The sequence below is a fragment of the Populus euphratica genome, unplaced genomic scaffold, assembly GCF_000495115.2.
Source record: "Populus euphratica unplaced genomic scaffold, PopEup_1.0 scaffold226.1, whole genome shotgun sequence".
Lineage (NCBI taxonomy): Eukaryota > Viridiplantae > Streptophyta > Magnoliopsida > Malpighiales > Salicaceae > Populus > Populus euphratica.
The window spans coordinates 324,146-341,153 of NW_011499967.1; the positions used below are offsets into that span (position 1 = coordinate 324,146).

General features: G+C 29.3%; 1 protein-coding gene and 1 long non-coding RNA gene across 4 annotated transcripts in view; both read right to left on the minus strand.

The window, feature by feature from the left end:
• Window positions 1-109: 109 nt before the first annotated feature.
• Window positions 110-4,633, minus strand: LOC105139010 (DNA double-strand break repair protein). Of its 3 annotated transcripts, XR_844901.1 has the most exons (7): window positions 4,485-4,633; window positions 4,342-4,398; window positions 4,195-4,237; window positions 1,932-3,582; window positions 902-989; window positions 417-633; window positions 110-321 (listed from the first exon to the last, which is right to left on the minus strand). XR_844901.1 is itself a non-coding variant. In XM_011045287.1 (6 exons), the coding sequence occupies exons 1-6, from the start codon at window positions 4,574-4,576 to the stop codon at window positions 597-599; spliced, it is 1,968 nt and encodes a 655-aa protein (XP_011043589.1). In that variant the 5' UTR covers window positions 4,577-4,633; the 3' UTR covers window positions 110-596. The 3 variants fall into 3 exon arrangements, 2 of the variants coding, with proteins under 2 accessions (XP_011043589.1, XP_011043591.1); XM_011045287.1 differs by having other exon boundaries at window positions 110-633; XM_011045289.1 differs by lacking the exons at window positions 4,195-4,237; window positions 4,485-4,633 and having other exon boundaries at window positions 110-633; window positions 4,342-4,393.
• A 4,348-nt stretch (window positions 4,634-8,981) lies between these two features.
• LOC105139009 (uncharacterized) overlaps window positions 8,982-17,008 on the minus strand; it is an 11,025-nt gene continuing 2,998 nt past the window's right edge. Inside the window, exons 2-3 of the long non-coding RNA XR_844900.1 lie at window positions 16,450-16,451; window positions 8,982-8,995 (exon numbers count right to left, since the gene is read on the minus strand). This is a non-coding gene — a long non-coding RNA (uncharacterized LOC105139009). The remainder of the gene's footprint in view (window positions 8,996-16,449; window positions 16,452-17,008) is intronic.

Sequence of the window (17,008 nt, forward strand, 5' to 3'; positions counted from 1 at the left end):
CTTCCACAGGGGTTAGAAAATCAAAATGTATGGAAAATGGGAAGATACAAAACAATCGTGCTAGTTCTCTCTCATAACTTGACAGGAAGATACAAAACAATCGTGCTAGTTCTCATAACTTGACTGCAATGTCAAAGTATTCATGTTGAGGCAAAATTATTGCTGTTCCAGGTCAACGAACAGCAAATGGTTGTTACATCGTGTGATTTTAAATGTAACAGCTTCACTTAACTCTGGTCAAAATTGACCATGAAGTTGCTGTCTTCGAGTAAGCTTGTCCAAAACCCTTTTTGGATGGGGGGGCGGGTAAGATACATATAGCTAACCTTGATCACAAAACATGGCTGTTAGAACAGACGATTACAATCCTGTCGCAACTCTGTATAATGACCAGTCGTAATTGATGAGGGTGTTAACCATCTTTGTTGCCGTCCAAAATGGCTTTCCTTGGCAGCTCACAACTCATTGCTAAACATCGGGAAGAATGGAGAAAATCTTAAAATTGCAAGCTTGAATGACAAACCAAGCTGCTTATATTTTTTTCTTTTGTTGTTGGAATGCTCTGAAATGTTCCATGAAAATCTTGAAGAGTTCTGCTATGTGGCCATCAACTCCTTTAACCTTGTGCTCTCACTGCAGTCACGAGATCCCAAATATCAATGCTATCGACAAAAAAGATCTAGATATATTATAGTTCATTTTACATAATTCCATTTCTTCCTAATGTTGCATTTATTAAACATTATTTAAGCCTGGTATTGAAAAAACGCTCAGTTTCATTCTATAACTTATAGTATTGCATCAAAATGTAGACTGGACACACCAGTATCATGCATCAAGTGATAAGAAAAAGAGAATAAAATTCTATTATTCAGTAAAATTTAAAGAAGAAGCTACGTACCTCTTCGGGAGGAAAGGTAGTAACTCTTCAACAACTTGAGCAATATCTGAACCAGCCACATTATTCTCAGAAGATTTCTTTCTTTCTTCTGCAAATACAAATGGAAGACCTCATTAATTGCATTCCTAGCATAGGCAATGAATGTTCATAGAGTAAATACCAGATGGACCATGCTTCCACAATCAATTCATTAGTAGGTTTAACTAGTAAGTATTTGTTTCTAAAAAAAAAAAATGCAAAATAAGTAAACCAGATCGCTAAAATGATGAATTAGACAAATATTGGAAAAATATTCCATAGCAGATTCTATCCTCTAGAATTTTGTGCAATGAAAGCAGACAAAAGAAAGAAAGGAAGGAAAAACGAAGGTGATATGGTTATTGATATTTAACGGGTACCCCAGTGGCATTTGCTTTACTTATTATGCAGATTCCACCAAAAATACAATCCTCTAGAATTTTGTGCAATGAAAGCAGACAAAAGAAAGGAAGGAAAAACGAAGGTGATATGGTTGTTGATATTTAATGGGTACCCCAATGGCATTTGGTTTACCTAGTATGCAGATTGCACCAAAAATACAACATTAAAAACTACAAAAAACAAGTCAAGGTAAGTTGTCAAATCATTGACACATGAAAAAAAATATTGATACTTGAAGCAGCAATATTTTAGTCTCTCTCAAAGCATGATTAACCGAGAGACCAGAAAAGGTTTGACTCACAAACTTCGCTTGTCAGAAGAGGATTGATTTTAACTCTTAATATTAAAGATACCATGAGTTTTCTAAGATTTTGAACATTTCTGTCGGTTCACTTCCAATACAGGGTAAAATTTAACCAGAGTGACAACCATAATAGCACCATCTTTATGTTCTCTCTGGGATAATTTCTGTAGTTAGTGGGGCATGCATATTTGAAAAAAAGAAACGGAAATCAGAAGAAAAAACTTATGTTCTCTCTGGGATAATTTCTGTAGGCATGCATATTTGAAAAAAAGAAAAAGAAATCGGAAGAAAAAGCAAGTTCACTACCTTGATTTTCTTTGCTTGACTTATCACCTCTGAGATAAGAAATATCTCCCCAATCTAAATCCAAGCCCTCTTTCCGTGCCAGCCCCTCCATTAAGTAACCAATGAGATTGTAAGCAACCATACTCGTCTCATCACAGATCTCTTGGATGCCAAGGTATAGGTTACCACTTATGTTTTTCCCTTTCAAGCAGAAGGTAGAAGGTGGTGATACATCCTGAGAGTTTCCTGGATCAATTGTGGCACCCTTTTCAGGTTCATTTCTAATTGAATAATGGACTTTTGAATTTCCATTTGGAGAATGGTGCACGGACAAGTCATCTTCATTTACACTAGATGTCCCAAATGTTGCTATGCTCAACTTACTGACATCCACATTATGATTTCTTGTTTCATGGAACACAGTAGGACCACAACTTGTGTCAGGGTTTGAGATAGGTGGCAAGGAGTCCATTGGTATATGCTCCCCACAACTCTCTTCTTGGTAATTCCAATCAATTGAATATGATTTACCTTCACCAAGATTGTTATGATCAGAGACAAAATCATCATCTCCACCATCACTTTCTTCTGACTCTTCCACATAAGCATCAGCAAAATCCTCGTCAAATTCATGATGAGGAAAAACATCCCAAACCACCTGCTTTATCTCAGAACTTAAACCTAAAATGCATTCCACCTCTTCTTCAATTTGCTCCTTCGGGTAGCATCCACTCCGGGTTTTGCAAGAACTCCTGTTGATAATAGCAAGAGCTTCTGTCAAAGGTTTAGGAACAGTACTAAACTCACTGCACTCGAAAAGATATTCTGTTAACAATTTATTCATTGCTGTTCGCAGACTTCCTTTTGGTACATCAGCCTTTGGGTCCAGCAGAAGCTGCAAGGTTTGCACCTCTGGTAATTTAAGCTTCTTCATTCCTAGTAACCAGAGAGCCTTCAATATCTCATTCTGCAAGACTTTTATTTCTGGAGAGAATTGACAGAAGTCGTTCAAAGAGGAATTTAAAGAGCCTGATGTTAGCTTTACAGATAAACCTGCAATCCCTAGTGCTTTGGCTAGTGGTTCCTGCAGCTCATCCCCTCCGCCAATTTCTGAAAGCATTTTCTCACTAGTCTTCCTTATGTAATGAATCACACTATCTCGACAACGATTGTATTTCTTCTTCAGTAAACGGGGAATGCTTGCTGGGACACCACTAAGTTTTCTGCGCATAGCAAGCAGGGCTTCAGTTGGTAAGTCGTCTAGTGCATCCAGTACTTGAATAGCTGCAGAATGATGAGATTGAAATGTGGAATTCACCAATGCCAAACAATTCTCTCTAAAATTTTGCGGGCTATTGATTAGTTGATACAGCAGCATCAAAATTTCTGTTTGGTCATGATCGCAATTTGGATCCCTAAGAAATCTTGATTGTTTAATCACCTCTTTCATTTTTTTATGAGTGGTTTCAAAATTGACTGCACCTCCTGTAAGTAATGCAGCAATAAGGTGAAGCCCTTTATTATTCAGAGCATCCAAGCGTGATAAGAGCATTCTTTTCATTTTGGTTCTGTCAAATAAAAGTTTAGAGTCTGGAGCAATATGAGCCTCTCTTTTAGCATTACATGCGCCAAAAGCTTCTTCAACATACTCTTTTACTTTCTCATGGAATATCTGGTGAACAAAACATGCAAAATATGAATGTCAAAACTTCAGGATCTATGGCAAGCCACACAAGCTAGAGAGAAGCACATATTCATGCTCAAGGGTTTGGAGATAATATAAATCTCATCTACAACTAAGATAAAATCATCACCTCTTAAAACCATCTTAAAGTCCAAATTCTTTTCCAATTAATTAACACGGACAGAACAATATGCAATTCATATTTTCCCTTCATGCCTCCTTTCAATTCACTTGGAAGCCATGAAAAAAAAAATCTACAGAACTCTATGAAATTCCACACAAATACAAAAAAAAAAAAAGTTGTATAAAGTACATATCACCCTGACTTAAACACCAACTATTTCCCAATAAAACTAAAAGCCCACTTCCAATTACTCATTGTTCATATAATCACCCTGACTTATACACTAACTATTTCTCAATAAAATTAAAAACCCACTTGCAAATTATCATTATTAACATAAAACCTGACTCAAACACTAAGTATTCCTGAATGAAACTAAAAACCCACTTCTAATTACTCATTATTGATATAATCCCCTGACTTCAACACTAAATATTTTCCAACAAAAACAAAAACGCACTTGTAATTCAACTTACATCATCATCCCTTTGCAAAGATTCAGGCACAAACCTGGAAACACTACAAAAAAAAAAAAAAACACAAATTATTACTATAATTATCATAATAAAAAATAATAAAAAGTAACCAAATTTATGTTAAAAAAGAAAAAGAAACTGACTTACACATATTTATGAAAAATTTTGTCTTCAGATTTTGAAAAAGGCAGTCCTAATAACCACCTGCATTTCAAAAGACCCAGTTTGGTTAGTAGCTTGAAAAGTTGAAAAAGTTTTGATCTTTGAAGCTGCATTGGAAGCAAACTGACCTTCTTTTGAGCTTAAGAATCTTCTCTTTGTGTTTTTCATGTGTAATTATATCTTCCCCATCTGTTCGGTAAAGCCCTAATTTGGCTTCCATTCATTAGAAATTAGGGTTTTTGATTTTGAGGTTTTAGCACAAGGTGGCTGGGCGAGAGAGTTATTTTATATAGATATATAAAAAATGTGAAAAAACAATTACGTGGGCCAGGGAAGTAGGCTTCTCAGGGCCCATTGTATTTAACAGGTAATACATGAAGCTCAAGTACCCTACAATTGGGCTAATAGATGGACATTTGGGCTTCCAAATGGAGACGGGGCCCATAATCAGTGGGTATCGTGGGAAAATTTTAGAGCTGTCACCAGGCACCACCACCCAAGGTATCTGGTAATGAGAAAATGCAGTTTGTGCTATATGCTTATATTTTAAACGATTTTTTATTTGCATTTAGTTTTAAATTTTTTTTTATTAGAAGAAATTGCCAAGAATATGTTTTATTAGAATTTTTTTAAATTATTTTATTAAAATATATGCTTATATTTTAAACGATTTTTTATTCGCATTTAGTTTTAATTTTTTTTTCTTAGAAGAAATTGCCATGAATATTTTTTATTAGAATTTTTTAAAATTCTTTTATTAAAAGAAATTGTCAAATATCTTTTATTGGAAATAAATTTTGATTTAGATCAAAATTTTATTTTAGAATTAAGTAATTTTTTATTTAATTAAAAGTTAACATTTTTAACTCATTTTTTTTAATATTGAATTTTATTATTTTTATTTCTCAAATGATTTAATTATTCCCTTATAAGCATACTTCTAACTCAAATTTTTTTTGTAAAAAGTTATTTATTAAAAAACTTTTGAATTGACTCAATATATATATATATATATATATATAATTAAAAAAAACTATGCATTTATTAATTTCTCTTTTCATTTACACATTTTGAGTAAGTACTTGTGCATGCCGGTCTAATAGTTTATTAATCATTCTTTGAAGTTATTTTAGGTAACTAAAAAAGAAACTAAAAGAAGAATAACAACGTTTAACAAAAACAATCTAAACATACCCCCAATTCATATATGGTCACATGAAATTTCAATTTGTCCCCTAAAGTTTCAATCTACCTATTATTTGGTCCTTGTTGCTTTAGAATTTCACATTTTGATTTCAAATTTTATTTTATATGTCTTAGTTATTGGATGTTTAGAGAAGAAACATAAAGTTGCTAAAAAATATTAAAAAAAATAAAGTGTTTGAATGACAACATTTCAGATAGATATAAAATTTTTTTGATACTAGTATTAATAACTTTGTGTTCCAAAAATAGCTCACTGATAATAATATTGTACTTTAACCTTGTCAAAAAAATAGATCAAGATCTTTAAGAAAAATTAGTCGTCTAGTTTTTACTTTTAGAGAGATTATAAGCTATTTTTTAGGTTAATAATGAATTTAGTAAGATTTATAGTGTATTAATAAGTAATTTTAGGTAAAAGCAAGTTAAAAAATGTATTTTTAGAGTTTAAAAACTCACATCCTATTTTTTCAATCACCAAAATAAATCAAGAACCAATGCAAAATATAAAATTTGTTTTTGAACATGACAAGAAATACTTAAGTCATGGAGAATTATTTAATATTTTCATTAAATCTGATCTAACATGTCAATTTATACCTGACTTTTTATTTAACTTGAGTTTAAAATTAAATATATGACCTAATCAATTTTAAAGAATTAAAACAACCTAAATGATTATTAAAAAAAGATTTAACGATGAAATTAAAAAAAAATAAAAAAAACCTTATGATTTGACTTCTTGCATAACCCGATTTAAAATTAACCACGTGAGAATTACCTTGATATGACTTAGTTAACTTAATAGGTTCAAACACAACTTAATGACCATTAAAAAAAAGTGCGAGGACAAAATTGAGAAAAACAATTAAAAGAAAGAAAAAACTTTCAACATGACTTGTGATTTATAAGATTTTTCACATTCTATTACAAAAAGATCTATTACAAAAAGATTTAGAAGATTTCTTACTAATGATTTGTATAAATTATTATTATAGGTCAAACACTTAGATAAGAGAAACATCTAAACTTTAAATAATTTTTGTATAAATTATATATAACTTTGAATTTGTCTAACAATCCTAAATTTTTTGAAAATAATTAAATTTATTATTTTTATTATATATATATATATATATATATATATGTTTTGAAAAATCCAATATTAACTAACAATTAAACCAACCTTTTTTAGGATAATGAAGAAATAAAGTGTTTGAATGACAACATTTTAGATAAATTTAAAAAAAATTGATATTAGTGTCAATAAATTTATTTTTCAAGAATAGCTCAATGATGATAATGTTGTACTTTTAACCTTGTCAAAAAAAATAAATCAAGATCCTTAAAAAAATTATTCATTTAGATTTTACTTTTAGAGAGACTATAAGTTATTTTTTAGTTGATAATGAATTTAGTAAGATTTATAATGTATTTATAAGTAATTTTAGGTAAAAGCAAGTTGAAAAATGTATTTTTAGAGCTTAAAAACTCATACCCTACTTTTTCAATCACCAAAATAAATCAAGAACCAATACAAAATACAAAATTTATTTTTGAACATAACAAGAAATATTTAAGTCATGGAAAATTGTTTGGCATTGTCATTAAATCTAACCCAACATATCATCTTTGAAAATCTTTATACTTTACTCCTTATCTAAGTTGAGTTTAAAGTTAAATATGTGACCCAATCAACTTTAAAGAATTAAAAACAACCTGAATAATTATTAAAAAAAGATTTAAGGATGAAATTGAGAAAAAAATAAAATTAAATGAAAAAAACCTCATGATTTGACTTCTTGCATAACCTGATTTAAAATTAACCACGTGAGAGTTACCTTTATATGATCTAGTCAACTTTGTAGGTTTAAAAACAACTCAATGACCATTAAAAAAAAGTGTAAGGACACAATTGTGAAAAAAAAAATTTAAAAGAAAGAAAAAACTTTTAACATAACTTGTGTTTATGAGATTTTTCACATTCTATTCTAAAAAGGTTTAGTAGATTTCTCATTAATAATTCGTATGAATTACTATTATAGATCAAGCACTTAAATGTTTTGTGATTCGTAACAACTCAATCTTGAAGTAATAATTCAAAACAAAAATAAAAAATATCTAAACTTTAAGTAATTTTTGTATACAACTCTGAATTTATTTAATGAAATTCTAAAAAATTCTAAAATAATTAAATTTATTATTTCTATTATGTATATATATTTTGAAAAATCCAATATTAACAAACAATTAAACCAACCTTTTTTAGGATAATTGATTTCCCTAAAGTGGTTAAAACAATATGAGTATTGTGTAGGACTGTGCCTTTCCCATTAATAATTGGAGGTTGGTACCATGGTACATGTTGAAACATGATAAAAGTGATAGTTCCAATAAAGGCTGAAATTTTTTGATGAATTTATATGTTATTTTACTATACTTTCTTTCCAATCATATTCTATTGGTTTAATTTTTATTTTAATCATGAATTCTTATCCAATAATTTATAATAAATTGTAATAGAAACTTATAGTTATAGTAATACTAGAGTGTGTGTTTGTGTGTTGGCATTGATTACTATAAGTATTAAATGATTGATGTGTGTATCCAAATCCGAGATATCAAATATATAACAAAATTCAATTATATTTTTTGCTATATCATATAATATGTATTCAAGGATCATAATTAAAAACAAGTGAAAGTACAACAAAAAAACCAAGTGATTCTGATTCTTTATTACTAGAGTGTGTGTTGGCATTGACTACTATAAATATTAAATGATTGATGTGTATCCAAATCCGAGATATCAAATATATAACAAAATTTAATAATGTTTTTTGCTATATCATATAATATGTATTCAAGGATCATAATTAAAAACAAGTGAAAGTACAACAAAAAAACCAAGTGATTCTGATTCTTGTCTCCATTGCCACAAATAATAAAATTTGAATTAGTTTGCATAAAAATACAACAATTTTTTTTTTTTTACAAAAACTTGTTTTTTTCATGATTAATGTCGGAGGGATAATTAGGGGAATAGAAAAACAGTGAAGTGAATAAAGATAAATGAAGTTGCTATATATTTGTAAAAGTAAATATTTAATTTTAGATAAGAGAATGATTAATTATAACAAAGAAAAAAGAATAAAAATCACCTTAAAAAATAATTTATAGATTCAAACCCATTTCTATTTATTATGATAAAAATAAGTATGAAGGCAGCCACTCACACTCGTTAAGCCTATGAGAGATGGAGTCGACCTAGCCCAAGTTCATTTGCTTTAAAAGAAGGTTGTCTTCCCCTAACCCAAACATGACTGTACAGATTGTTTGGCTTTGTGTCTTGTCTTTCCCAGCAACGATTTGCTTTGTGTCTTGTCTTTCCCAGCAACGATTCTTCTCAGATACTTCCAATGATTTCTTAAAGTGTCTTGCAATATTTGCCTTCAGGTTATATTAATTGCCCATACCTTAGGTCATGCATGCATTCAATGAGAACCTTATCGGAGAAATTGGACGCAATTGTTACGAAACCAAACCGTTTTCCAGCTTTCGTGCGTTTTCTAGATATGAAAAACCTATGAATCTTACCCATCTTCATTAAATAAGTTTTGAGGGTTTTTCCGTCCACCCAGCTCGGGAATCCTTCATAGAAGATGTGCACTGCAAATTGGAAAGAGTTGACAGAGCTCTGTGTTTGAGATTGTTGTTGGGAGTCTAGGTGCTTTTGGTGAGCTTTTGTTTGAAAGGTGTTGGAGGGATGTGGAGGAAGTTCGGTGATGTGCACCATGGCTTCAGCGGTTGGCTTTGATTGGGACGCTGTCAGTGGCGGTGGATGATCTCGGAAGTGGTGACTTCACAGTGAGAAGATGATCTACAATTCTACTACCCTATCCAAGTTCACTGCGTTCTCGTGGCTAACCTGATTTTGTTTCCCTTTAGTTATCCAATTTCCCGATCACAAACTAATAAAAACATGTAGAAAAATAAAATCAAAGGTAATAAAACAAAACATTAGGGACTGGTAGCGAGGCAGTTGTCTTGATATATATATATAGTTCCTATTTTATGCAAGTAGGAAAGTATTATAAGAAAATAAAAATCATAGCTGATAAAACAAGACATTGGGGACCGTACGTCAAATCATGTGCCTGCACATTTCTTACTTGCGTTCTGTCTCCCACATCAGCTATAATAGAGAGTGCCATTGATAGCTGATGTGCATCATTCACCATAAAGAGACTTCGCTTTAAACTGGTTCTTTTTTTCCGATTCAAATATTTTTTATAAAAAAAATAAGCAACAATTATTACCGTGGTTTTTAGCAACAAGAATTGCGAATTTAAAGTTTGAAATGTGCTTAATAAAATTGAAACTTCTATATATATGTCCTAACATCATCAAAATAGTTATCTAATGTTTTATTTATAAAAAGAATGGTTGGATGACATTGTTAATATACACAACTTAAAGTAGGTTAATCTATCTATTATGTGACTTAGTCATAGCCCTTATTGAGTTAAACAAGTCATAGCCCTTATTAAGTTAAACAATCTTGTTTTTTAAGTCAATTTTTTTTATTGAAAGGATTAACAATCTTTTCATAGCCCTTATTGAGTTAAACAATCTTGTTTTTAAGTCAATTTTTTTATTGAAAGGATTAACAATCTTTTTTTTAGATTAACATGGGTGTCCGGGTCAGTTTGCGCGCACCATGACTAATTTCACGGGCTCTGAAGTTAACGACCATGTAAGCCTTCAGTGACCATTATATGAGCAACCAAGGACTCGAACCTAAGACTACAGAGGGAGCAAACCCTAATCTAAATTTAAGTAAAAACAACAATGCAAACAAAAAATACACAAAAAAAAAGAAGGGTTTGCCTAGAAATTAAATTTGAAAGAAACTAAAATAAATAGATGTTTCTAGGCTTGGCAAGAAACCTGGGCCTAGAACATCAAATGAAAAATTAAAATAAAGGTATCAAAAACAACTTTGCGGTGCTAATTTTAGATTGGTTAACACATTTTACCACCTTTCACACTTTGATCCTATATTTTTTAATTATATTTTCTTATAAAAAAATAAAAAATCAATAAACAGTTGGACAAAAAAAGGGTGCAATTGAAAAACCAAGATTGACCACCAAAAAAAAAATCATTTATATTCCTTTTCCCTTATTATTTTAGTTTATATTAATGTAACAGTGCTTGTTCTTAAACACACAAACTTATTTTTTCTTTTCATTATCCCTTCATTTATGACATATCTGGGTAAATGCTTTGACATAGGCAATCAAAGTGGTGCGTTGGAAGTTGCTAGTACTTGTTTTTTCATTTTTTATTTTTAGTGCATTATTGTATTGAAAAGTGTTAGCATTTATTATCAATGTTTAAAAATAAATGATTTGACAATTTATCTATATTCAAAGAACCATTGTTTTTACTAAAAAAAAAAACAAAAAATTATACCAATTAAAAAGGGCTCTCTCAACTCAACTCACAAACCCTCTATAACTTTCACCTCACTTTTCCTCATCACTTAATGTTTTTTTATTGTGTGCCTACTTCTCTTACGACTCCCTCTATTTATAGGTAAAATGGGGGAGCACACACTATGTTTCTTTTATGTTGATTTGGTAAAATCCCTAAATCTCTTCATGAAAATCATCCATTTATTTCTAGCTTGATTTCTAGTTGATATTGAGCTTAATTTGTCTCAATTCATATCAATCTTCCTTTTGAAGATAAATGAACCTACTGAAGCTTTGCATAACTTCAATTTGATAATATTGCACGTAAATGTTGTTAGCTTACATGTGACTCTTTTAATAAAGCAATAAATGAATAAAAAACTCACGAGAGTACTCTTGAGATACTCTTATATATACCCACATATAATATAATATAATATAAGATAAGATAAGAAAAACAATACAAATAATGCATGCCACACATCATCTATTTATTTATCCTCAATATAATTTCTAAGGGACATAAAATTATGAGAATATTACAGTGATCATCATATAAAGTCGAAGTCTTTTTATGAATTTCATACCCATTAATTATCGAAAATGATAGGTATCGAATTCAAACTCATCAACTTACCCCCGTATAGTCAAGTTTAGAGTTGTTTTGAATCCCCAGTGGAAATGGTCGACCCCTTCACTAAGATATTTTCATTCTACAAGAAAATATATAGAACACAAATTTCATGAAAATCCTTACTTCCTGCGAACCACATCACATTATGAAAAGCACAAACATAAAATTTAACAAGCTAGGATGAGTTGCATTAATGAAAATAAACTAAATTGATAGTTTCTGCAAGTGCAACAGGATAACCACAGCAGCAAGAGGGCCCTCCCTTATTATCTTTATTCCTCCAACCTTCTTCCCCACCTTCACAGCCCTTCAACTACGACATTAAAATGAAAAGAGAGATTATAGAAGCATGCATGGCGCAACTCTGTGCTAGCTGCAAGCATAACTTCCTAGCTAAACGACAACACAGACCTTATTCATCACAATATTAGACGATTATTCAGCAAGCCAGAGAAAGCTGACATGACTGGTTAATTTTAGCAATTAGATCCAAAGCAGATCCCCATTGGATATAGGCATCCACAGTTTCCGCAGCAATTCTTCGGTTGGAAAAAGCAAAAGCCTCCACTAGGGAGACAACTAAGGTTACTTTCATCCTGCAGCAATATGTTTGAAGTCATGAGCAGTGGAAATTGCCGCATAGCAAGGGTGGACTGGGCAATGGTGGCGACAAAGACCAAGGCAACCATCAGCAGCAGAGTGACCTTCTTGCTGTCCATGATCTCTGTCTTACTCTTGATCTATGGCTAATTCTCTTCTGAAGCTGTTAATGCTTGTATGTTGCATGATACCTTTGCCTGAGACTTCAATTTATAATGGTGGGAGATCTACAAGCCGTAGCTTTATAATAATTGAATATATATCTGCATGCATGGGTTTTCACCTCATCAACAGTAATTAATCTCTACACCGAGAGATAAAATCATTAATTATTAATATAAAAACATCTGAGTGATGTGTATTCAATCAAAAGCGGTGGTTCATATTTAATGTATCTATATATATTGTATATAAAAAAAACAAGACATGATAATTAATATATATAAAAATCGTTTATTTATTTATTGTATATAAAAATAATAGAACAGCAAAATCTCAGCAGAAAATCTCACCCTTCATTGGACCTTTCAATTTGATCACGTGTCACCACGTGCCACGATGCCATCTTCCAATTAATTATTAATAAAATGATTTGTTCCTCGTGCAGTTCACGATAACATAAGAAATTAATGCATCCTCAAATCAGGTTGTTCGAGTACTAGAATATTTAGAGAACAAGAAATATATATATATATATATATATATATATATATATATATATTATATAAATACATTAAATCATTTTTGTTATGAGAATTTCTTCAGAAATCTCAAACTTTAACATTATCCGTATGTTAGTTTTAGTTTTGTATCAATGCTCCCCTTGTATTTATTTATTTTAATATATGCTAATTTGGTATCCATGAGTTCATAATTCAAGTAGCTTTTTTATTGAATTTAATATATAAAAGATTTAAGATTTGCGATGCTCAGTTTTTTTTTTTTTAAAAAAATTTCTCATGTTATTTTGTTTTTTCTTGAATTCATTAGGATTTGAGATAGTTTCTTTAATATTTTCTTTCATTTATATTATATCTTCTAGGATTATCAAGTGGTTTAGATTTTACAATCTTTGTCGGACTGTTGAGCTTCTTTGAGATTCCATTATTATTTTGAATTTGATAATTTAATTTGGGTTCTATTAAAATGAAAAATCATTTTGAACTTACTAATTTGTACCGACTAATCACTGTTTTTTTTAAATAATTTAATATGATTAACAGAATGGTAGAACTTGAATTACAATTCCCATTAAAGAAACATTACAACATACAAATAAAAAAAAATCCATTTTTCCTATTCTCCTTTATCATAAAAAAAACAACTAATTTGAATTAATAAAACCATACTAATAGAGATTTGTCATAAATTAATAAAAGTGAGAATTTAGTTATAAATATTCTATTTTATCAAATATTAAATTTTCATTTAGAACATGCCAATAAAGAAATTAGAATCTAATGAAAAATGTGTTATCAATAAAATTATGAATGTGAAATTTATGATCTTCTTATAATTAATGGCGTATTTTGAGATAATTTGGCTTCATGATTAATGAGAAAAAAATATAGTTATTTGTTGTTTTCTTTTTCTGTTAAAGAAATAAATCATTTTAATTTCTTTTTTTTCTCATTTTTTTTATATTTGTATCTAACTTTTCACTTTTATATTTGATGATAAGTTTTCATTGGTTTGGTTTTTTTAATTCAACTTTTCCTAGTTTTTTTATTAATAATTATAATTCAACTTTTCCTAGTTTTTAGTAATAATAAAATAAATGGCATAAAATTCAAGTTTTCATCATATATGTAGTTTAAGAATAATCTTATTAATTAATGACATATTTTTTATACGTATCACATAATTTAATGAAATTAGACAAAACAAAAGAAAACGTAATGAAATGCATGCATGGTAAGAAGGTGGAATTCTTAAATGAATAAAAAGCAATTGTATAAGAGCAAACTTCATTAAAGAAATAAGAGTACGAAGATTAAAAATTCAATTAATTTATTTTTATTGATTAAATATATAAATGATTAACTCATAAGAAAATGGACGAAATGGCATATAACATTACAAAAGTGGTTTTTTAAGTGCAGAGTTCATAAAAAATTCTTAAAGAGCATAGTTCAAGAAACAATAAAAAAATATTATACCATGCCACCCACAAAAAAAATATTTCAAACACTTATTTTTTTCATAACTATTTTTAAGATTTATGAGATGATTGAGTGTGATAAATGATTATTTTTTAAAGTATTTTTTATTTAAAAATAAATTAAAATAATATTTTTATTTTTAAAAATTATTTTTAATATTAGTATACCAAAATAATCTAAAAGTATATATAAAAAATTAATTTAAAGTAAAAAAATATATAAAAAATAACTTTTTAAAAATATTTTTAAAACATAAAAATATAAATAATTACGTGATGATTATGGTTACATTTAAATGCCAGAAGAAACTGTTTTGTAAATATATGAATGTGGGTATGACAGGATCGATCTAGGAAAGCTCAAGTCTTGGATTCTACACTGAAATCAAGAAAAGATATGAAGGGACATTGTATAATTTACCTTGAAAGTATAAACATAATCATGTTAAACAACTAATTAATAACTTAAACATAGTTATCTAATTAATAACACATGCATGCATCACAATGCCCCGTGCCTCAGCATTTTAACTCCAATAAAACATCAAGAGTGCAGATTAAAAATAAAATGATCTTACATCAACAAACAAAACTCCAAAATTCCAAAATTAACATAATCTAAAACTAAAACAATTAACAGATCTATTTATTAAAATTACATTCATAAGAATTTTAAGATCTCCATGCAACCACTCATCTATAAATAACTCAATCTATGTTTACATTTTCTGAGCAAAGTGGAATCACTTTATTACTTTTAATATATATATGATTTTTTGTCTTTTTAATATTTTTTACACAGTAAAATAATACTCACAATCCTTTTCTTTTATAAAAAAACTCATTTAACTTGCATAGAGGGGCTTCAAAAACTAATTTTTCTTTTTGTCTTGGACTATTAAACCTGTTCGTCTTGTCTGAGATAATTATAAGCCTTGTCTTTATCTTTTCGTCCTTGAACAATTGTTTATTGATGTGGATGTGGATCCACATCAGCTTTAAAAAACAATTCATATATTTTTTAGTTAATTATAAATTAATTCTTATAACTCAATAAGACTAATTAATAGATTTTCATGGTCTTGAGAGGCTGCATGTTTTATATTTGTATTTATTAATTTATTTATAATTTTGCATCCATTTCCTATGTTTTCTTTCAATTTATTATTTTAAAAATAAAAAAATATATATAAAAAAAGTAAAGATGGTGGAAAGATTTAAGAAAAAGAAGGCGTTTATTGGAAAAAAAATTATTGTTATATGACTATATGGACATTAATAGGCCTTATTAATAAATAATTATCGTACAATATTGGTTTATTCTAAAATTAACATAATTTAAAACTAAAATCATTAATTAATAAATCTATTAATTAGAAATGCCAAAATCTAACCATAAGAATTCTAAGATTTTGAAGCGAACACTAAAGATCTGTAAATAGCTGTAAACACATCCTAGCTTGTTAAATTTTATGTTTTTGCTTTTCATAATGTGATGTGATTCGCAGGAAATAATGATTTTCATGAAATTTATGTTCTATTTTCTTTTTAGAATGAAAATATCTTAGTGAATTTGTGGTCAAGATATATTTCCATCGGGGATTCAAAATAACTCTAAACTTGACTCCATGGGGGTAAATTCTGAAAATGGAAAAGTACTTCAAAAAAATTGAAATAACACTAATTAAATAATTGTGTTGAAATACAAAAGATTTATTAAAGTCAATGAGTTTGAATTTAAAACCTTGTCATTTTCGATAATTAATGGGTATGGAATTCATCAAAAAGACTTCGACTTTATGATGGTCACTGCAATATTTCTATAATTTCATGTCCCTTATAAATTATATTTGTTAAAATAATTAAGATCAAATACAAAAAAAAAGCTAAAATTCTGAATAATCTGTATATTATGAATGCTTAACCTTAACTTAAATACAAATAAAGTATATATAGATTAAATTGAAAGTACTATTCTACCCTTAATAAATAAGACTACATAAATATTATTTAACATCTCCCCTCAAACTCATGATGCGACAGCTATGAGCATCGAGAGTTTGCCAACTAGAAAATAAAAACGAGAGATGGAATGTGCTTTGGTGAAGAAATCTATAATCTACAAGGAAGAAGGAACAAAAGGCAAAGCAATGGTGTCATGCTTGAGATGGTGACGAGTAAGATGACTATTGATTTTAATGTACTTAGTTCGCTCATGAAAAATCAAGTCATGGACAATCTGAATAGAACTCTGGTTATCACAATACATAGGAATAGGATGATATGAGAAAAGAAAACTCCTATATCAGTAGATAACCAACGTAACCAAACAATCTCTTTAGTAGTAGATGTCATGGCACAATATTCTGCTTCGGTGGATGATTGAGAAATAATAGATTGTTTTTTGCTTTTCCAAAAAATAAGAGAATCACCTAAAAAGATACAGAACCCGATAACAGACTTACGATCTGTGGGATCATTACCATGATCAGCATCAGAGTATGCATGCAACTCCAAGAAAGAGGTGGATGAAAATAAAAGACTCTGAAAAACTGTACCTTGAAGATATCGCAC

Coding starts and splice junctions, on each gene's coding strand:
- LOC105139010 (XM_011045287.1), bottom strand. CDS start 4,576: ATGGAAGCCAAATTAGGGCTTTACCGAACAGATGGGGAAGATATAATT. Junction 3,583..4,194: donor CTTTGCAAAGGGATGATGAT/GTAAGTTGAATT, acceptor TTTGTTCACCAG/ATATTCCATGAGAAAGTAAA. Junction 990..1,931: donor GTCAAGCAAAGAAAATCAAG/GTAGTGAACTTG, acceptor TTGTATTTGCAG/AAGAAAGAAAGAAATCTTCT.